At 27.4% G+C, this 23,278-nt stretch overlaps 2 protein-coding genes and 1 long non-coding RNA gene across 3 annotated transcripts; 2 read left to right on the top strand and 1 right to left on the bottom strand.

Annotated features, from left to right (window-relative positions):
- Positions 1-4,057: 4,057 nt before the first annotated feature.
- LOC145850131 (kelch-like protein 38) lies at positions 4,058-6,010 on the top strand. Its single transcript, XM_082955277.1, has 2 exons — positions 4,058-4,268; positions 4,563-6,010. The coding sequence occupies exons 1-2, from the start codon at positions 4,058-4,060 to the stop codon at positions 6,008-6,010; spliced, it is 1,659 nt and encodes a 552-aa protein (XP_082811403.1).
- Positions 6,011-8,911: 2,901 nt separating this feature from the next.
- Positions 8,912-16,580, bottom strand: LOC145830118 (uncharacterized). The gene is made up of 3 exons (XR_014369621.1): positions 16,504-16,580; positions 13,555-13,701; positions 8,912-9,060 (listed from the first exon to the last, which is right to left on the bottom strand). It is a non-coding gene; the product is annotated as an uncharacterized LOC145830118 (long non-coding RNA).
- Positions 16,581-17,971: 1,391 nt separating this feature from the next.
- Positions 17,972-20,047, top strand: LOC145850130 (putative elongation factor 1-alpha-like 3). The gene is made up of 4 exons (XM_082955276.1): positions 17,972-18,296; positions 18,733-18,907; positions 19,068-19,269; positions 19,439-20,047. Exons 1-4 carry the CDS (start codon positions 17,972-17,974, stop codon positions 20,045-20,047), a joined length of 1,311 nt encoding a protein of 436 aa, XP_082811402.1.
- Positions 20,048-23,278: the final 3,231 nt, after the last annotated feature.

Raw genomic sequence — 23,278 nt, 5'->3', positions numbered from 1 at the left:
ATTATTTTTTTTATCTGTCAGTTGAAATGTGGATCAAACTTCCAAATGAATTAGTTTCTTGAAAAAAATTGAAAAATTTCGGTTCAAGTTAAAAAAGTTTGGTTTAAATAAAGCGTTTGTTAATAATATTAATAAGTAATTCTCATCAAACGTTGATTTGATTAAAGATTTATTTTTGTCCATAGTTCAACTTTATAAGTAGCGCCTTTCCTCTATTAACAATGAGTCCTTTATCTATGTATTCAATGATTATTTATCTGGCCCGTCTATTGTTAATGAGCTTGAGGTTTTAGGTTTTTATTTTAGTCAATGCATTTATATTCTCAATGTTGATCGTTCTACATCAAAACGTAAATAAGTCTAAGTTTGTGGTTAAAAATTTGCTTTTTTTGTTAATCTATATGTTTCATAAAAATATGTTTTTATCTTAGTTTTAAACAAAATGATCTTATTGTATAATTTCTATTTTAGATTTTTTCGTTATGTGTCTTTTTGTTTAAGTTACCTAGGTTTTGATGCCTAGGTCCATCATATGGACAATAAACTTAAAAAATGATAATAATAATTAAAATTCAAATGGTATAAGTTTTATATTAGGGGAAGGCAATTTACAGCCGACCTTACAGAAAGTTAGGCAAGTGACGTATTTTTAGCTTGAAAACTGCTTTTGTTAAGCAGATAGAAATTATTATTTTTTTACAAACATTTTGAAATAAGTTCACAAAGTGATTTTCAATATACATACGCGTTTATTAAACCATTATTTAACTGTATTTTTCTGTTCGAAAACGTTTTTTATTTCTATATTATAATTTTTCAACACATTACATTGCCCTCATAGACCTTTTTAACAAATCTGACAAAAAAAAGAATCTTTTTTTAAATAAATATTTTTAGAGTATTTATATGAAAAACAATGAAATTTAGATTAGGTAAGAAGCTAGTACTATGTTTAACAAAATATATTTTTAATCATAGTTTATATATCATGAAACGTATTTAAGTAGCACTACAGTAAATTAACGTAAAACATGTTACTTAATTTAGTTATCCGTTTTTTTATCATTCTTGGATAGCCTAGGCTCATACATGTTTTTAAGTTATATCTAACAAAAGCTTAAAGATTTTTTGTTATAAAGAGATAAAACGAAAGTCATTATATTCCTCGACAGGACGTTAAAAGGTATCCAAGTGGTGTGTGACTCGACAACCGAAAGGTTTAAACGTGCACCAGGTCCTAGTACTAAATTTTTTGATCGCATTTTATCAGTCATTCAATGAACAATATTTTCTTTTTTGTCTGAATTAAAGCAAAAGTTTACATAGGTGTCGACAAAAACTATATGTGCCCGTCCCTGAGTTAAGAATTATGGTGTACCAATTCCAACCTAAAAATAAAGTGCTTATAAAAGATACAGTAAGCACAACTACTTGTTGAAAGTAGTGGGAAAATTTAATTTGACAAACACAAAAAATATCAAAATATGTTAAATTTATTATAAAATTCATTTTATTTATAGACATATGCAGTAAACTCTTATCAAGTTCACATGGAGAGTAGCTATTAGGCAGGTGTTTAACAACTTACGGGTTGCTTATCATACCACACATAGTCCTTTTTTAGCACTATTTGATTTAGTTGCTTTCTAAATGAACTAAGCAAAGTTGTTATTTTTTGAAGAAATTGTCAAAGTAGTATAGTTTATTACCATTAGTCAATATAAATATGTTTAAAACGTAGTCTTGAATTAAGTTGTTTAGAAATTGTGTAAAACTAAAAACCTAATAGTTTTTAAGAACTGATTTGAAAGAAAAAAGCTTTCATTTGTTCATTTAGTTGTTTTATTTGTAAACAAAATGAAGTACAGTAATCTATCGCTTAGGTACGCACTTCGAACACACCGCAAAAGTTCGTACAAAACCTGTAGTGCGTACTCAAGAGGTTTTAATCCCAAGTTACCAAAGTCTAATACAAACATATTAATAATAATAACCACTAACGGTCACAGATGGCTATTACACCGAAATCTCCCACAACATAAAAAAATCGTTTACCGTTATAAAAACACGTATTTGTTGAAAGTTTTGATAGTCTAGAGCAGTGCTTCTGAAATGGGGTTCCGCGGAACCCTAGGGTTCCGCGACGCCTCTCAGGGGTTCCGCGAAGCCTTTTGAAATTAAAAAAGAACATTTATTTAATTAAAAATTTTATACAAAATTAAAATTAGGGGTTCCGCGGAAAAGTTGAAGTTTAGAAAAGGGTTCCGCAACTAGAAAAAGGTTCAGAAGCACTGGTCTAGAGTGTTTGTTTATGTACGTATATAGATGTTTGTATTTATACTCAAATCACAAAGTTTTTCAACCAATCTTGAACTTCCTTGTATCTTTAAAACTTACATAGTACAACTGACTATTAATTTTCAAAAATTATAGATTTGTAAAAACACTTATAGTGCTTTTACTAAGTTGTGTTTATTCAAAAATAATAACTTAGAGATATTAAATTTTTACCTTATATGATTGTCTTAGTATAAAACACCACAGTAATATATACAACAGTTTGGTTCTCTTAGAGAAAATGGTATGGTAATCAAAATAGACTGTAGTTTTCATAGTCAATATTGGCAGTAATGGATTTTAGAAAGAGTGCCTTAGACTTTTACTGAATTTAAAATTTAGCTTTCACTTATTTTCGTTATATGTATTTATTATAAATCCCAGGTCACTTAGACTAACCAGGATAATTCAGGCTGGCTTGAAACTTTCACAAAACTCAGGTTAATTTTTACATTTAGTTTTAATAAAACGATAAGCTCAACTAACATACATGTTTTTAAAGGCATGTATTTCTAATCAAATTTTAGTTGTAATGTTCTTTTGTTTTCATTAATATCGCCTTTTTATACGCTTCTAACATTTTTTTCTCAATCATTAGTTAAGTAAGAGTTAACTGAAATGTCTTTATTTCCACTAATATCGCTTTTTTATACAACTTTTATGCTTATATTGCGATCATTAGTGTATGTAAATGTTAAATGTACTGTTCATTATTTTTGTTAATTTAAATTTAATTTAGGTTTTTCTACACTTTTTACACTAATGTTTTAATCATGGGTAATGTAAATTTAAGTTGGACTGGTTTTTTTTGTTAAATAAACAAACTGTGTTATGTTAGTTTTAAATTTTGCAGTTGATTAACGGATTGTAAGTTCCAAACTTATTTTCAGGTTTCTTAAGTTTTAAATTATTGTAATACAGTACAAATTAATTTAGTTTGAAATATAACGTTTTTGTATTAACACTTGTACATTTTTATTAATTTCTAAGGAAAAAAAACACCGTCTATCAAACACAGAGTTTTTCAGCTAAAAAGTACAAACCAAGCCTGCAGTGTGTAATAAAAAAAAGAAGTCGTTCCTAAGCAAAGGCTACTGTATTACTTAAACATAATCATAGTACCAGTCCTCTGACTTAAGACGGTTTTTTTGCTTATAAACAAAAGTTCAAAACAAGTATAATCAAGTTTTTTATAACAAATGTTTTAAATTTATCCTAAGTTTATTTTCAGCACACACAAGTGCTAATTTAAGGATATTAAGATAAACTTTTTGTTTTATATATTCTAATAGAATTATAGTGCATCCGAAATTACGTAATCTGCGAAGGTTTGTTTTTTATTTGTCCGGCCAGCAAAAATACTAGTTTAAATACATACACTCAACAGATATTAAGTTATGAAGTGTTATAAGCATACAAACAACATCACTACACTTTAATCTCCTTTTTAAGACTTAACGTGAAATTAACCCATATATAAACAAGTTTAATAAGAGCTTTTTGAAATTTTTGTTTATGAAATACATAAAAACTGTACAGTGTACACTATACATGTGTATACTTTTTATCATACTGAAGAAGGCTTAGTGCATAAAACGGCAACAATGAAGCATGTGTAAACTAGTCTCTGTTTTATATTAATTATACTAGTTAATACGTAGATTTAGGACTAGTGTTTATACATCATATTTTCCTTCAGCGATAATTAGTTTAACTTTTAATGTCTTCTCTCAAACGTGAAGGCAGCGTAGAAACTGCGGAAGTTTTAACTAAGAAGGTGAAATGCACTGCTTTCAAAGAAAAGTTTCTTGAAAGCTTTGAGAGCTCAGGATGTCGTGAAGATGAAAAAGTTCTGAAAGTCTTTAAAAATTATGCAATACAAAAATGTGATGAAGCAGCTTTACAACAATTTAACGAGTTTGTAGAAAACGGTTTGTTAAATATAATTTAAGAAGTTAAAATTTTACGATTATGTTTAGTTCTATTTTAAGATAAATTTCATAATAAGATAAAACACACCAAAGTCATTAGTGAAAACAAATAGTATACAAAGTAAACTAATTATAAAGTAATAATAAAAAAACAAGCTTAATAGTTACTAAAAAGTCATAAATAAGAAGCAAGACAAATAAGCTAGTAGAACAAGCATATTTAACATTATATAAAACTCTTAAATGTAGCATTTTAACAAACAACAGTTTATAATTGAAATTATAACTTCACAGGTGACAAAAGTCTGAGTCAAAAGGATCTTCTTAATATTCACAAAACCGTCAAGTTGTTTAATTTGGAGGAAAAAGAGATAAAGCTAAAAATTAGCTTGAGTGCTAGACATATTCCTGACAACGCCTGTTTTTTCTATGAAGTTTACAAGGCTGTCAGCACTAGAATTATCAAAAAACAAGCTTTAAATTACATTGAAAGGTGGTTCAGCATGATAGCTTGCGATCATAAGCACCTAGACTCGAGCTTCAGATTGTTTGTAAAAGTGTGCGCCAGCTCCAATCTCCACGTAACGTCTGAAATTGAAGTCGTGAACGCAGTTGAAAGTTGGGTAAAACACGACCTGGACGATAGAATACATTTTGCGGTCGAGCTGTTGAAAATAATACGCCTACCACTGGTCTCACCTGCCGCCAGAAAGGCACTGTTGCTGAAGGGAAGCGCGTTTTCAAGCTGTAGACGATGCGTCAAGCTCATCAAAAGCGCGCCGAGCATCAAAAAACAAATATCCCTCGATCCGTCTTCTGTGAACTTGCAAAACCGCTACTGCGGCCACGAGAGTTTCGACGTTTTAGTGCACGGCGGCAGGAGTTGTTTAGACTACACCGCGCGCTCAAACGTTGCTTATCTCCTGAACAGCAACGACCTTTCTCGAGCAGCCGTTTTCACCGAGTCCGACTCTTTCCGATCTCGAGCTGTTTTTCTCAACGGGTGTTTGTATTTCATAACTAGATCTAGAAGAATGTCAACAATTACGATAAGTTCTTACTCATTGTTCAAAAGGGAATGGTCTGCATCTAAAACCTGCTCCAAGGCTGGAACTATCAATAACGCGTGTGCGTATGTCAATAAAGTTTACGTCCTGTGCACGTTTGGAAGATCACAAAAACTTATTTCGTTTGATCCGAAAACTAACGATTTCGAGGATAAAGCCAAAATCAAAATACCCAGACGCGGCGCGGCCTGTTCAATTTTCAACGGGCGAATGGTCGTTTTGGGAGGGCGTTCCGTCCTGATTAGCGTTGAAAAAAAATCAGTAGAAGCTTACGACGTTTCCAGCAACCGATGGATCAGGATGCCGGACATGTTGGAAAAAAGATCGTTTCACACTTCGGCAGCCGTCCGCAACAAGCTGCATGTTTTCGGCGGGCATCAAAACGCGTCATGCGAAGTGCTTGACGTCATCAGTGACGAGTTTGCGCGCGTCAAATCTGATTTTCCGCTTGAGCGGTTTGCCTACGACGGGCAACTTGGCTTCGTCGGACCGACCGTGGCTCTCGGAAACAAAATATTGCTGTTCAACGCGACATCATTGGAGTTTATTTCGTTTGACGTTGACGAGGAAGAGTTCTCTGAAGTGGAGGGGGTCAGTTCAGAAGTTCAGACGGTGGTGCATACAGTATCGCTTACCCGCTACAGGTGCGTCAAGCTGCCGCAGCTTTATGACTGAAACTAATTTGTGTTTTGAAGTCAGGTTTCAAAGGCCTTTGCGAATTTTAAGGTTTATCTTTAACTTTAGATTTTTATACTATTTCGAACCTAAGCAACAAGTTATACATTTTTTGATCGTCTTTATGTTTGAAAACATAAGATAGGTATACATAAGTGACTTTATAATGGTAATAAATAATATAACCTTATTAGGAAATTGTTATTTTATGTAAATAAAAGTAAAACATGAGCAATATATTTTTATTACTTGATTTAATTTCACTGTTTCTCTAAAAATTATTGACCAAAAGTATAAGTGTTATTTTGATTGATTTTTTGATTAGTAAATTTCTATAAGCTTTTGTTCTTTTTACAAAATAACTCTTAGTACTTCGGATAATTTTAATAAATTATATTTTCATCAGTTTTGAATTCTTCTGTCTTATTGATTTATTTATGAATAAAAGAGTAGCTTAGACTTCAATACTTAAATTCATTGGAAGGTTTAGCTTTTATATGTGTTTTTCAATTAGTTATTTTGGTTATAATTGAAAGAAAAATACAATAGTAAGTTAGAAAGAAAAAAAACAGTCTAAAGATGTTTGAAGTATATCGATGAAAAAACTTTGTCATAAAGTAAGTTTTTGAAAAAAGTTTTAGGTCAAGTGTACTTGTTACATTTAACAAATAACCCATTTCACTAAAAAGTCCGTTCATGATTGTAGTTTCTTAAAGTTCGTTATTATCGACAAATGGTAATACCGCAGCTGTCTACTACCTAACCAGCTTAGTTTTCAAAAGTAAGTATTAAACCAGGGGTCGGCAAACTGCAGCCCGAGACAGGTAAAATGCAGCTCGTAAGCATGTAAAATTTTTAAACTTATATAGATATTCTTGGATTTAAAACTAAAAAAGACCCGCAAATATTTTTGTTTTCAAAATAAGGCCCACAACCACAAAATAACTGCCGACCCCAACCCTATGGCCTTTATATAACAAGTAAATTATGATTTTTCAAATAGCATTAGCTTGGTAAACTTGATATACCATTTTCAAAGGTAAAGTTCTTGATTAGCTTTACTCCCACGTAGGGCCACCGTACATAACCTAATGTGCATTTTCAGGGATAATACTGGGAAAATTGTAGCTATTTAATGTACCTTAGTCCTGGAAATTGAATGAAGAAATATTTTATCAACTCAAAAAGTAGTTGTGTTCGAAGGTAGGAACCAAATGTAGATATACTTAACAAACAAATGTTTTAAATTGAAAATAAAACTATATATTCCAACATGTGTACAATTCACACAGAACTTATTCAAAACACTTAAATTAGTTATCAAGTTTTTTACTGCAACTAAACAGTTAAACGAAGCATACATGATGAGCTTAAATTTTGTGGTCAGCATTGGCAGTAAAGGCTGTTATGAAATAAACTAGCTGAAAAAATTTGAAATATTTGAAGTTAATTAAATAATCAAAAAATAAATAGATATCAACGTAATGCTAGAACCAAAAAAGTAATTTTAATGATATTTTTATTAGTAAGTGTAGATTAGTTGCTTATGGGTCCATAAACTGTAAAAGTTTAAAGTCAAAACACGCTACTTGAAGTACATACTACAGAAATTTAGGTTAGGTAAATTAATTTAGTTTTTTTAACTAAGAAATTTGTTATTGAAACGAAATTTAGAACTTCTTTAACAGTATGCAAGTTTAATGTCATACCTATTGCAATGATTATTTAAAATTTTGATTGAAGAGTAAAAAATTTTAATTTATCTAGAATTAACTAAAATGGTTTGTTGTACAAAATATTTTCTCTTAGTTTAAATAAACTGATTTTAAACATTTACAATCAAAGTGCAAACTTGGTTGTTCGTTATATATTTTTGTACAAACCTTTTTTGTGAATGCGAAAAATTAATATAACTTATTGGTTAATTATTATATTTAAGGTTTTTAGTTGTCGAAAAATCTTTTTTTAAATGTACAGGTTAATTGGTAAATAATTTCTTGGTTAAAAATCATTGTGGAAATTAGCTCCTATAAGAAAACCCATGAAACATGTCAAACACATTAAAAACTATAGTCTTAAATTACAAAATACAACAAAAACAAATGTAAGTTTTCCCTTGTTTTAAAGCAAAAAATCTTCATCTTACTTTCACTTTTTTTTATTCACTCAACGTTCCCCAACTATCTTAATAATCTTGTTAATATTAATAATAAATAAGATTTTTTTATAAATTTGAAGACATTTACACAAGTTTAATAAACAAGAATTATTTATTTAAATTGCAAATAAAAACAAATATAAATCTTTATTAACCAGTTTAAAGATTCTAAACAAGTATTAGAAAAGCTTTATTTAAGAAAACATAAAATTTTAGTAAACTGTAAAGTTCGAATAATTTCAAAGAATATTTTTTTATTTTTTGGCAACAAATTTTTTCTCAAAATTTAAGAATGTTTTGCACACGTGATCAGTAAATAAAAATGATACAAATACTTGAAAAAAAATTAAGTACAATTCATCGTAATTGATTTTATTAAATGTATTTATTTGAAATTTATGTTTAGCACAATAAACATTGCAAAATAATAATTGAATTGTGACAATAAATGAGCTTAATATTTAAAGTTTTAAACTAAATCATTTGTTTAAATAAAAAAACGTTCCATGTAAACTACTACGATTGAAATTTTAGGCAATTAAATTTTAACAGCTTATCTAAAAATTAAAAAAAAGTAGAAACTACATACTGCTTTAAAATGTTTATAACAAAAAAACACAGATAAACTCACACAACTTAACTAAATAAAGATGGATACTTGAAAGTTTTTTTTGTTTATTTTTAATGCTCATCAATGAGTTTTAATAAAACAAGAACATTTAAAAACAAAAAAAAAACAACACCAAATTGATAACTATTATTTGGCCACATCTTTGGCCACACTAAATTTGAATATTTTCTTAGGCTACCTTATTTCACACTTTCCAATTTTTATTCATTCAACAATTTCTGCTCAACCCAGGTTATTCAACACCATACTAACATCACATACCTGTTAGAAATTTTAAATTAGAACTTAATTTAGCATCAAAAAATGTTTGTTGAACTTAAACTGTTCAGAGCATGAAACAGTTACGAATTTATAAAGGTTTTAATTTTGTATCTTTTCAATATTTTACTTGTACAAATGAAATATAGAATGTTTAAATCAATTAAAAATCTTTAAACTTTTTGGTTTAAATCAAGTTTTAATTTCTGACCATATTTAAATTTTCAATAAATTATATAGTTCATAAGTGTATTAACAAAATGTGTTATCTCTTGGTAGCCATTCGTTATATCGATTATGTTCGAATAATACTTGTTTAAATTATTTTTAAAATATCATTGACCCTATGCAACCTTTCATCTTGAAAAAATACTCAAGAATCACCAACTATGTTAATTTAATAACAAAAACAAATGTTGTAGTCAAAAAAGCAAGTAACTGTATCCTTAGCTTTGATATACATACGACTAACACGGAACTTCTTGTTGTCAATAGCATGCGTAATAGCTATTCAATTATAAGTGAAAGTTTATGATCTCAGCTTTAAAGTTTAGCTAGTCTAATGAGAGTAAGTTAGAGCTAAGACTAGCGATTTGGATATTAACACAAAATGTATAAAAAGTAAACTTTTAAATACACAATTTTACATTTACGAAAAACGTTAGGTTTTCTGAGAGTTGTGCTTAAAATGACAAAACTTAGTCAAAGATATAGCTAATTATAGCTGTAAGATGGTTTGTTTTTAGTCACAAAAAAAAAATTGAACTTCTTGAATTTTCTTTACTACAACTTTTTTCTTTTGTAGTATATAAATAAAATCATTAAAATTTGTTGTAAAGATTAATTTTCTAACAAAAAAAAAAGTATTTTAAACAAGGTCAAAATAAAATTTTAATTTACTAGCAGATAAAAAAAAAAGAAATTTTTTTAAAGAAAAAAAGTACGAAATTTGTCGTATGAGAAGTCAATTAGTTAAAAAAGCATGGGTTTCTTAGCAAACTTGAAAAAATAAAAACGAGCTCCAAGTGTTTAACCCAAAAATTTAAAGAATGTAAAACTGAGGTTTAATACTGTAATATTATTATAAACTAAAATATAAATTTGATACTAATCAGGGTGGCGAAGTGTTTTTGAGAAATTTCTTCCAGGTTTTTGAAAGTACTTTCTTTTGAGTCTAATTTTAGTTTAAATAATAAATAAGCAAAAAAATGTGTTCAATTGCATAAAAACATTGAAATGAAACTGTAAAACTACTTTAAATGAGTTATTTTTTAATAAAAAAAATTTGATGATGACAATTTTTTTCTATTTATACGATAGATTTTTGGTCCCAAATCGAAATTTCACGACTTAACATTTATAATTGTTTTAAATTCCAGATTTTTAGTATTTTTTATTCGAAATTCCATGTTTTTCCAGGGTATTTTTTCAAAATTTATTATACCATGGGTTTTTCCTTTTTATTTTCAGCCTAAACTGTCAAGTTTCAGTTTTTTCAGAATTCCAGGTTTTTTGGACACCCTGTTTAGAAAACTAAAAATAAATTATAAAAAAGAAAAAAAAAGTTTAACTTTGCAAAAACTTCATACTAGTCTGGATGGACACGGTATTATAAAAAGATAAAAAATTAGTTAAATTTTTCAAGAATAAGCCGTGAAGCTAACAATTAAATGAAATGAAACTTATTAGTGACTGATTAGTTCTGAAGAGCCTTTCTTTAGGCAAAACACTCTGTGACTTTTTGTTTAATTAAATTGAACTGCTTAAGCTCTTTAGTGTTAGAAAAAGCACTATACTTAATATAACTTTTAATACTTATCAAAGTAAGAAATTATAATTAATTTAGCTTCAGTAAATGATAAACACTGGAAAGGCAACTAAAGATACAAATTATTAAACAAAAAAAAAGCATTTTGTTAATCGAACAGGTTTTAAATAGGCTGAAATTAAAGGTGTATAGTATGAAATACTTTGAATGCAATTTAAAACTGTTATAAAATTAATTCAAAATGGTTTGCTTTATTAAAAGAAACATTTAAAACTAGAGTGTAGTTTTAAAATTTTAAATATTTTAATTGTAAGTTTGGTGAAACACTAAACGCTACATAACAAAAAAAAAATTACACACAGATGTATAAAATTATTGCAAATACAGTCGTAATTAGTTTCAGTAAATCATACAAAAGTTCTAAAGATTAAGGATAGTACAGTAGACTACCGCTTAAGTACGCAAATTGAACCCGACCAAAAAGTGCGTACTTAGCACGGGTAGTGCGTACTTTTTGATTTCATAGTATAATATGAAATTTAGTTGTTTGTTTTCTATCTTACAACTAGCCACCAAATAATAAAGTCAAATAAACAATTCTTTTTATTTTAAATAACATTTAATACATAATTCTAATCTGCAAAATTTTTTAATAGATTTTAAAATGATTTATTTTTTCTATAAAAGGTTTTTACATAATTAATACATACATTTAATATAGAAAGTCAATGTCAGTCAATGATATAAAAATAAATATTAAGCCATATTTTCCATATTTTGTTTTGTTAGAGGGAAACTACCAAACTACATTGTGTTTACCAAACATTTTCAAAACATCAGTGTGTGTACATTTAAATTAAATTATGACTTAAAAATGTTGTATTTGTAGGTTTTTTTTAACTTTGTCATCTAGATTTATTTATATTATAGCATTACGGCTCAAATATCATTATTCTTTTCACTTTTCTGCAACCACTACATAAGTATTTAGTTTATTAACATTTAATAACAGGACTGTCACAATCTCAGGCCACTTAGACTACTCAGGATTACTCACCCTAGTTTAAAAGCTGTGAAAGTCTCAGGCTAACTCAGCAGGTTGGCCATTATGTCTTTCTGGATAAGTGCGTACTTAAGGCGGGGTGCGTACCAAAAAAAGTGCGTACTTAAGCGGTAGTCTACTGTAATATAAATTGTTGTCAGGAATAACAAATTTCGTAACTTTACATACAAAAATAGTTTAAAATAGGTTTTTCCAGGTTTTGTAGTGATTTTGTTCGAATTTCAATGTTTTTCGAGATGTATTTTATAATTTCTTAAATCCAGGTTTCTCTAGGATTTCAGGTTTTTAGGCAACCCTGTAGCATGTAGTTTTCAAAAATTATTAATCCTTCAATTATAAGTTAGGTGCAGCAAAACAATTACACAGAGCCATATGAAATTATTGCAATACAGTCGTAACTAGTTTTATTAAATATTTTTAACGTTGTTGTCAGGAAACATGACAAACATGATTAAGTTATTTTTTTAAGGTCAAATAAGTAAAAAATGTGAACGTTTTGAAAAGGTGGCTCATACGTAAACCATGGAGTTTGGCTCACATGCCAGCATTTCCTGCATATATCATGCAGGAAGTGTTGGCGTGTTTTCTATTTAGTTAAAATTTTGTAGATTTATTTTTAATTGGTAGAATTTGTAACTCTGGTCAAAATTCAGTCATAATAAATGTAAGTGAAACATATACAACATCACCAGAGTAAATAACTTTGTTTTTATTCATATATTTAAAAACAGCTAGTATTGTTTTAAGTGTTACAAAAGCTTTAGTTTTAGAAACTGATTGAAATATACTAAGAGATTTTTTTTCAACTTTGATAAAAATGTACTACTCAAGAAGAAGTTGTTTTAAACATAAGTTAAGTAAGTTCAAATTTAAAATGATTAAATTGAGTATTGAATCATTTAGTGTTTTCTGTTTAGCTTAACTTAATCAAAAAGATTAAAAAATTCTAACAAGTGTGATGATCAATGGTAAATGATTTTTTTTTTATGTGAACAGATTTGAGATTTTAATCAAAAGTAACAAACTAAACACTTGTTACTTATTTTATTATTTCGGACTAGTTTATAAGTAATATAGGGATTACATAGTTTCAAGTAAAATATTTAAATATATAATAATAATTTTATTATGATCAACAAAATTTAGAAAAACAAGTAAATTTTTCACAACATAAAAACGTCATTATAGATTTTGGTTAAGGGCATAGGGGAATTAATACTTTTTTTCAAAATCAGTCTTATTTTCTACATAACTAGATATGCTACTTGTTAATTTTTACTGCTTTATAAAATTCAAAAAAACTTTGAGATAAAAGCGATCAAAATTAGAGCCTTCAATAGGTTCTTTATGGGAGGCGCAAATTAAAAGGGCAAAAATAGACTATTTCACTTAAAATCTATTTCCTCCTTCAGTTTTTGAACAACTGTTTAAAAATTCAGAGCTTTAGTATGTTTTACACAACTTTAAGAAAACAGAACTTTTAGTTAAAAAAAAAATTATATATATTGCAAACAAAATTACAAATTTTAAGTAATTTTTTAACAACAAATTTCATAATAACAACCCAAGTTAAAAGGGGGTTTTAAAAGCCACAAAATAGGAATTTTCATTTTTCTTACAACTTAAAATACCTATTTTTGTCAATAAAAAATCCTTAATGACTCACCTAAAAACAACAACTAATATTTGCTGCATAAATGACCCAAAAACTTGTACTTCAATCAAAACCTTTTGGCAGATAAAGAATCAGCAATAAATGCAGTCAATAGTTATATTCCATCCTGATTTTCATCAAAAAATGACTTAGAAACAACTGCAAAAATTATTAGCTGTGAGTAATAAAATTTTGAAAAGTTTTTTCAAGTCAATTATTTTTTAAGTCTTTTAATATATTAAAAATATTTTTTACATATGTTAAGCTATAGGTACGTTACCTTTGAGTAATCAAAAAATATCAAAATTTTGTGAAATACAACTTAAATATAATGTGAGTAGTATATTTAAAAACTATTTTGTTAAAATAAAGACTTTTAACTTTTAATAATTTAAAAAAGTAGAAGTTCTTAAAACGTTTTATATTTTGATTTTTAATGCACTGATAAAATATTGAACTAGTTTATAACAATTCAGTTATTTACATAAATATACATATCTATGTTAAGTATTACAACAACTTACTAAGTTGTTCAGTAAAGAATTACTATTAGTATGCAACAAAATATTATTTCAAAATTAAAAAAAATACTTTAAATCATTGTACACCAGGGGAAAGAAATACTTCAAATTTATAGTTTAAAAATAAATTAATGGCTTATTTTGTTAAAATTTAAGTACTACAATTGAATATTTTTATTTTAATAGATTTTGAACTAAAAATAAAAACAACGAAAACATAATATGCTGCAATACTACATTAGTTTCATGAATTTTTGTTGTGATTAAATTTTTGTATAAGTTCGAAATAATAGTTTGTTTTTGTTAAGAAATATAGTCATGATTACTTCTAGTAGACTCAACATAAAGTTATGAGATAAAATTTCGTGATTTTTTTAGTCAGGAAATACAGTCATGTTCTACAAGCGTAAATTCTATATAATATTAAAAAGTAAACAATGTTACTTTTTCAGACAGATGGTGTGTACACGTGACATTATTGTATAGGATAAAGTAAGAATTAGTTTCAGTAAAAAACTATAAAATATGTAAAGTTTTTATAAGCTAACAAAAAAAAATAATAAACAATGAACTTCACCGCACAATCAAAAACAACAGCATCCAAGAATATACTACGACCGGTTTTGTCCTAATTAAGACTCATCAGGCAGGAATAGTCGCGAGAAACCGCTGTGATCTTAACCAAGCAGGCTTAAGTTTGCTACTATTTCTGGCTGATGAGTCCTAATTAGGACGAACTGGTCGTAGGATTGTCTTGGATGCTGTTGTTGTTGATCGTTTGGTGAAGTTCATTGTTCATTATAGATGGCATAAAACATCTCAACTTTGTTGATGATGGCCGAAATAAATACTGGCTAAAAATAAATAATAAAATTTATAGAACAGGTGACTTTACTCAAACCAGCTAAATTATATTTAGAGAAAAGCTATTACCAGAATAAAGAAAAGTGTTTAGTATAACTTTCAAATACTTAATTACAAACAACTACTTTAAGAAGCTATAAGAAAGCTTTATATTTAAGTTAGTCAGATGAAAACTAAATACAATTAAGGGCATAGGAAGGGTAAGTCACTTTTTTCACAAGTTGATCTTATTTTATCGAGTTTTAACTAAGCTACAAACAAGATAACATTTAATCATTTTAAAAATTCAAAATAGTTTTTGAGTAATAGTAGGTCAAAGTTGGAGGCAACAATAGGTTCCTTGTGGGAGGCGCAAACTAAAACGACAAAAAAAAGACTATTTTGCTAAAAATCTATCTTCTTCTATGTTTTTAGAGATAAAAACTCCAGCTTTCAGGAAATGATTCTTGCAATATTTAAAATTCTGCCAGAAAATTTTTTTTTTAACTTAAAAAAATATATAACAAAAAAAGTTTTTTTTTGTTTTTTGTTTTAAATGGTTATCTTTTAATTTTTTTAAATTCTGCTCCGACAGAATTTTATAATGTTGCAAGGAACATACCCTCAAAGTTTGAGGTAGTTATCTCAAAAATCGTAGGAGAAGGTAGATTTTTAGAGATTTTTAGTTATTTGCTGTTTTAGTTTGCGCCTCCCATAAGGAACATATTGTAGTCTCCAACTTCGACAGGCTACATTTCAAAAATTACTTTGAGTTTTAAAAATCTGTAAAGAGCAACTTGTAGCTTTAATAAAACTTAAAAAAATAAGACCAAATTGTGAAAAGGGTGTTTTACTCCCCCCTCCCCCCATATGCCCTTAAATTAAATAATTATGTTTTAAACAATCATTTTTAGTTTAGTTTATCAAAATACTTGTAAAAAATGGGATCAATAACCTAGTTATTTAAGATCTCATTAAGATTTTGCTAACAATTAATTTGATTATCAAGCTAAAAGACAATAACAAAAACTAAACGGTTTTCATATGTTTCTTATAATTTTAAACTAATGTATAGATAAAACTTTATAAAAACATGAAAACTTGCAAATTTAAGTGAAACTTTCACAGATACACTTAATTTGTTTTTTGAAAATTTAGGTCATAAAAGTATACTTTAAAAGACATTTAAGATCCTTCTTTAAAAGTTGTACTCTTTTAAACTTTATAACAGGAAGAAAATCTAAAACTAAAAGTTTAAAATATTATTTCAATTGATTTGTCAAACTAAAGCAATACAGTTTGAAAAAAATATATCTTTATCGTTTTTTATTACTATAAGTTAAATAACTTTTACTCATTAATTTTTCCAAATAAATGTCAGAAGGTCTTAAAAAACTTTTTTTAAATTTATTACTTGATTTATATAAATGGTTACTTTAAGTATTTTTACTTTTAAACTATTAAGTAAAACTTTTTTAATAATTTTATAAAGCACTTTAAAAACATGAAAGTATACTTATTTGCTTTACTAATTTTCTATCAATTATGAAATCATAAATTATTTTAGTCTACTCAAAAGTTATTCTTACTGACTCACCTTAAGACCACATCCAAGATTTAATGCACAAATATTACATTGTTTTGTTTTTGTTATAAAAAATCTTTGGCAGAACTGCATAAAAAAGAACAACTTAAGGCAACTTGAATTTCTAAATCACACTTTTCTTAATTTTCATCAAACTATAAAACAGCATTTAAAATACAAATCTAATATCTGCAAGTAGAATTGTTATATATAATGTTTTTGAAGTCATTTGTTTTTGGTTAGTTTTAATTTTTTTGAACTACCTTTAACTTTAAATGATTTTAAATGTTAGTTTAGTATAAGATTTCACTACAAAAATAGAAAAATACTTAAAAACTTAATAAAAAATAAAATTTTGACAAAAATAGTATATGTAAAAGTATATAAAAAAGTATATATAAAAATGCTTTGTATTTTACCAACAAACTGGTAAATTTTATTTAATATTTAACTCTTTTGAATTTAGTGTATGTGAGGTTATAAATAGCCTTTATAAAATAATTTCAACTTTAGAGTGACACTCATGCATTCTAAAAGATATTCATGTAAAGTAACTACATCAGATTCCTTTCAAATTGGTAGGCTGGAGTTATATCTAAAAATCACTGATAAAAACAACCAACTAACTAAATCCTGTTTTATATATTACAAAATAAGCTTATCTAACATAAAAGAAATAGCAATTACATACTAAAATGAATTCTAATACAGTTTATTTATCACAACAGAAGTATTTGTACTTTTTTACTCATCATTTGTTAAGCCAAACTTAAAAAGAAAAAAAAAATTAAATGAGTTTATTGATAATGTAACTGCTCAGAAAATAAAAACTACAAAACTAAATAATGTATTTACCAACAATTACGTATATAATTAATAATAATGAGTATGGTATTTCTAAGATATTAAAAGTTTTGTATTGATTACATGCCTACATTGTCTATAGCAAATTCTGAAAATATCATTAAACTGCTAATTCTAAAATAAGATATGTCAGTAAAGCTAAAAACAGAGACACTGTATATTCTAACATTTTAAAAGGGCCACACCCTTTTTTGTTATGAAATGAATTAAAGATTGCTAGTCATACACTTTTAAAACAGAACAATTAACTTTAATCTTTTTAGTTACTTTACTTTTTTTAAACAACAAGTTGAAAGCTTGAATTTGAAAGAATAATGATATTCAATGAACAATTTTTAACAACAATTTTCAAACTAGTTTATAAATTTAAAGAGTTTTTAAATACCATTAACCTTTTTTTTTTCATATTTGACCCATTACGAGGCTTTAAAACTTATGTTAGTAACTAAGCTTAAGAGACAATTAAAAATAGTTTTTTTTAATCAAAAAGTACATTACTTTATTTTAAAACAACTTAACGTACTTAAAAATAGTTAACAATTCTCTAATTATTTGATTTTTAAAGCAATTACATTTAAAAGACGTATTTTAAACATAAACAACTATTAACTTTAAAATGGACAACACTATTGGAAAAGAAAAGCGGCAAGTTCTTTTAGTTGGCCAAAAATACTCAGGAGTGTCTACAATCTGCGGCAACCTAATGTACCACAACATTCTAAGTGACAAAATTCAAGAGAAAGAAATGCAAGAGATGTATGAAAGGGCGAGTCAAGTAGAAGGGTGGCATGACTATGCCATGATTCTGAACGAAATAAAAGCTCAGGAAATATTGGGATGGAATGGCATAGTGACACCATTGACAATTATGACAGAGAAGTACCAATTGAGTGTTTCAGAAATTGAAAATGGTGAATGCCCAATGAGGAATGTTATGAATGGTTTGTTTGATAGTTGTCATTGATCTTACAATTTTTTTGTTGCTGTTTATATTAAATAAACTTTACTTATATAGTGTACAGCAAACTTGGTAAAAAGCAGTATTAGGAGTGTTGAAAATTTATATTACTAATTTTAAAAATTATATTTAAATTATCTTAAATCGTACAGCGAGAGATTTTTAAACATTTAAAAACTGCTTTTTACTAAGCCTGGTGTACAGTACTGTCTTTGTATTTAAAACTTTGTATAGGTATAATTGTAACCTAAGCAATTTCAAATATAACTAACAAAAAATATATAAAAAGTATCACTTCTTATTTAAAATACAAAGTTAAAAACTATTACAAACTTTTTTTTAAACCCACAAGATTCAAAGAACTAAACTAAATAAATAGTTATCTTAAAGTGTAGCTAATAACTATTAATGGTTTATAGAATTTGGACGATCAGATTTTGTGGTGGTAGTGCTGTCAGCTGCAGTTGGTGAGTATGAAGAAGGATTTTCTGTAGAAATGGAAAACATCTTATCTACAAACAGGCTCGAAAACAAACCAATGATTTGTGTAATCAACAAGATGGACATTACTAATCCTAAATACAGTCAGGAAAGGTCATTAAGTTTAACTATTCTAAAATTTTTGTTTGAAACTTTGAATGCAATTGATTTTCTACAGAGATTAAAAGCTTAAGTTTGAATAATTTATCTAAATAACTAAAGTATAAACTTGTTTGTACTAAGCAACACTAAAATTACTAATAAAAACAATAAGATTTGAAGACATCAAAAAGAAGTTTACAACACATCTGGAAAAACTTGGATGCAATTCAAACAAAGTAAATTTTATTCCAACTTCTGGAATGAAAGAAGACAACGTTATTAAACCAAAAGCAGACCAAACTATGGCATGGTACAAAGGTGCTGTTCTGACAGACACAATAGATTCAATTGTACTACCAGATGATAACAAAACAGTAAGCTTTACATTACTACACTTGTGGTTTTAATAAAACTATTTACAAACATAATGTGTAGTAAATATATTTTTTTTTAATATAACACCTTACCTAAAAGCACATAAACAAGCTTAAACTTAAAATTTTAAACTTTTATAAACAATAAAACACTAGTCACTATTAACAGAATAAGCCTCTCCGTTTAACTGTGACATCACTTCAGAAGATACCTGGAGTAGGACCAATGCCATCCGGTCTCATTGAAGCTGGAGTCCTGAAGACTGAAATGCTATTAACTTTAACTTCTACCAATCAAAAAGGTGGAGTAATGTCCATGAATTATGACAAAGGGTGTCTCAAAGAAGCTTATCCAAGCCCAGTTCCTATAGGCTTTCGTGTACAAAACTTGACAGAAAGAGATTTCAGCGCGGGTTGCATAGCTGGCAACTCTGAAAACAACCCACCAGCAAAAGTACAGTACTTTGAGGCACAGGTGGTAATTTTTGAGCGGCTAAAATCATTGAGCACTGGCTACAAGGCTTTGCTGGAATGCCACTGGGAAAGAATGCAGTGCACCATTGAAAAAATACTAACAAGATGTGATGCAAGCACCGGCAACATATTGGAAGAAAACCCTAGCAGTGTAAAAGCTGGGGATTCAGCACTAGTCAAAGTCAGGCTGTCAAAGCCGTATTGTGTTGAGAAGTTTAGTGACTATCCTGCACTTGGACGCTTTGTTTTGATGAAAAAAAATAGCCAAGCAGTGGTAGGAGCAGGGATTGTTAAATCAGTGTAAACTAGAAGTATATTCATGAAAAAGTGAAGTCAACTAAAACGGTTATAAATTGTTTCATAAAGTGTTTTTTTATAAATATGTACTTCTTTGCTTATCAAAACTATTTTGTAATATTGAACATTACATGAATTTACTTTATATGTAAAGAATGTTTTGCAAACAGTTAGTTTGCTTTGAATTTAATATTCAATTTTTTTTTATAATATATTGTTTGAGTTTATTTATAAAATGATTGTAGTTAAAAGGTTTTAATATTTATATAAAAGATCAAAGAAATAAATTACTTATCCTAAATAACTTTGAAGATTTTTTGCTGTATTATGTAACTCTATTATATACATTTATTAACATGTAAAATGCAGTATCAGTTCAAATGTGAGTAATTTAAAAATTATTTTAGATTATGTATTTGTAAAAAACAAAACTCTAATAGTAACTAGTTTTAGGTTTGGTTAAAACAAACTCAACTAATAACTCAAGCAAAATTATTTAAAGATAGATTAACAGTTTATAACTAAATAATTAAAAATTATTTAGTAATTTATTTAAAATAAGCATGCGTACAAAAATAAAAAAGTAAAACAATAAAAAAAAATAAATAAGCAACAAACTAGGCAAAACATAAATAACAACTTCTAAAGATTAGATTTGTAAACAACAGCAAGTTCCAAGCAACAGTAGGTTTTTACATCTTTATAAGCTGCTTAAGTGCTTTGTCTAGTTTGTTGCTTATTTTAGTTTATTTATTGTTTTACTTAAACTTTATTTTTGTACACATGCTTATCTTGGTTAAATTACTAATCAATTTATAATTATGGAATTAAAAACTGTTAATATATCTCTTATTATTTTTACAAAAAAATTACTATTTACATGGGCTGTGGACCCCTGATTTAAATAGTTGTCTAAACTGATTAAGTAAACAATAAACTGGATACTAAGCAAGACAAATTACATTACATCTAGGTTTACTATAGACAGTTCAGTCTACTTCTAATTATTATTTTTTTCAATATAGGATATGGGAAAAACTAGTCCAACTCAATACTGTTTTCTGGTTTAAGACTCTTTTTGGAATAAAAGTCCCTTGAGATGTGTCAGATTAGTCTGAGTCTATTATAAAACAAAGAAGTTAAAGCAGAAAAATGAAATACTTTTATTTATGCTTAAACACTTAAAAAATAAAAGGAAAATAAAAGAACTTAACATCTAGAAAAAACATATGTTTTTTTTCCTTATAATATTAATTCTATATCTAATCCAAACTTCATTATTATTTCATGCATTTATTTAAGTTTTTGAAAACTACAGGTTTTTTAAGATATTTTCAAAATGTATAATTTAGTTTTTATTTTTGCCTTAATTCTACAGTGGCCTTTGTATCTAAAATATTAGAACTTAATAAAAACTAAATCAAAACAAAATTTATAAAAAATAACCACTTTTGAAATTATGAATCATGTAAATAGCTACTAAATATTTCAATCCTTTAAATGTTGTAACTATTCTAACTTTTGAGTTGTCTGTACAAAAAAAAAGATTAACAAGAAGAAAATGTCAAAACTTAGAGGTTTGATTAGTGTTTTCTTTGCTTTTTAGTTGCATTAAAATTAACATTTGTTTTGGGTTGATAACATCAGGATTTTTTGTTTAATGTTAAAATTTTAACTTTATGATTAATTATAAAGGGCAAACTAAGAAAAGTGTTTCTTTAATTTTTTGTTGATGTTTGTTCCTTGATAATAAAGTTTAAATTATCAAATTGACAGGTAAAAATATATATGATGTAATTTGCTTTCTAAATAATTTACTGCATTGTTAAAGAAGGAAGACAGTTAAGTTTCTTAAAAAAATTGTAAACAATATCTTAGATTTCAGGTGATATCATTATAATGAATTTTACATACTTATAAAACCTTAAGGCTTAATTGCAAAATAATATTTAATTCAGGTTTTTCAAGGATGTATTTTGGTTCAACTATTATACTCAAACTGTTTTTAATTTATTAAGGCTTACCTATAATAAATTCAAATTTGTTAAGCTAAAACAAATTGGTGGATTTGTGACTAATATTTTTTAGTTTAAAGAAATAAGTACAACCTAAACATTATGAGGTAAGTGGTTGTAGCTTGGTGATTAAATGTCTTTATCCATACCAAGTTTATTATTAGTGTTTCTTTGGATTTATTTTCCTAGGCTAAAGTTTTGTAGGCTACTCTGATTGATAACTTAAATTAGACTCAAATATAAACTAGGAATGAAGCAAAATACTACAACGCAAGGACGTAGCTTAGTACGTTTCTGCAAATCTACAGAAACGCAGACTCTGCTTTCTTAGCTTCTAGAATTCATTTATGCTTAGTTCTGCATTCTTGAGAGGTAATTTTGACATATATGTACTCTTTAGCATTTTTAATGTCTTAAAAAAAATTGAACAAATTAAATACATCCAAATTGTAAAGTTTTTGCAGGTTCGTAACTTTTTTGAGCTAGCTTCGTCCCTGCACGTATTAAGGTTAAAGATTATACTAAATTTCTTTGATTAAATTTGAGCCTTGAATATACAAACATAAATAAAAACTCAAATATAAAACATGTATTAAATAAGTACTCAAGACTAGAAATTTTCTATTAATAAATATGTTTTGTTTTCATAGTGAAAGTTTTCGTTTGGGGTATTGTGCTTTAGAAGTCATTTTTAAACTTTAGTGGCTTTAAACATGTTCGTGTTAGGCTTAATATGGGTAATTATAGACAAAACTTCCTAAGTATGCACTGCCTAAGTAAGATTTTTCAAAGGGGAGGAAAAATGTTACCCGAATTCGTTTCAAAACTAGTAGCAAAACATTAGCAGCTTTATATACATGCAGTACTTTTTTTTAGTAAGCTGCTAAAGGTAGGCCGTTGGGGTGCGTTTAAGTAAGGTTTAAAGTAGTGATCTAACGAATCCAAAAATAATTGATCTGGCCGTATCGGAATTCGAATTTTTTTTTTTCAAATAAAGAACCAGTCGGATCCAGATCCAAATTTTGATTTAAAATTAGGATCTTGCGGGATTCAAATACAAAGGCATAAGCTGGCTGGACTTGAATCTAAATACCAGAATCTGGTACATTTTATTTATCATGTTTACTGTTATTATTATTGTTACTGTTATAATTTTAGGTATTTCAGGTTGATTAATTTTTTCAAAATTAGGCTTTAATACTTTATTTTTCAGTTTTCAAAAC

Source organism: Thalia democratica, chromosome 2 (genome assembly GCF_965202585.1).
Source record: "Thalia democratica chromosome 2, ktThaDemo2.hap1.1, whole genome shotgun sequence".
NCBI classification, from domain to species: domain Eukaryota; kingdom Metazoa; phylum Chordata; class Thaliacea; order Salpida; family Salpidae; genus Thalia; species Thalia democratica.
The sequence above is the reverse complement of the archived record's forward strand: the minus strand, read 5'-3'. Positions and strand labels throughout refer to the sequence as shown.

Coding starts and splice junctions, on each gene's coding strand:
- LOC145850131 (XM_082955277.1), top strand. CDS start 4,058: ATGTCTTCTCTCAAACGTGAAGGCAGCGTAGAAACTGCGGAAGTTTTA. Junction 4,269..4,562: donor TAACGAGTTTGTAGAAAACG/GTTTGTTAAATA, acceptor ATAACTTCACAG/GTGACAAAAGTCTGAGTCAA.
- LOC145850130 (XM_082955276.1), top strand. CDS start 17,972: ATGGACAACACTATTGGAAAAGAAAAGCGGCAAGTTCTTTTAGTTGGC. Junction 18,908..19,067: donor CCTAAATACAGTCAGGAAAG/GTCATTAAGTTT, acceptor AAAAACAATAAG/ATTTGAAGACATCAAAAAGA. Junction 19,270..19,438: donor TACCAGATGATAACAAAACA/GTAAGCTTTACA, acceptor CACTATTAACAG/AATAAGCCTCTCCGTTTAAC.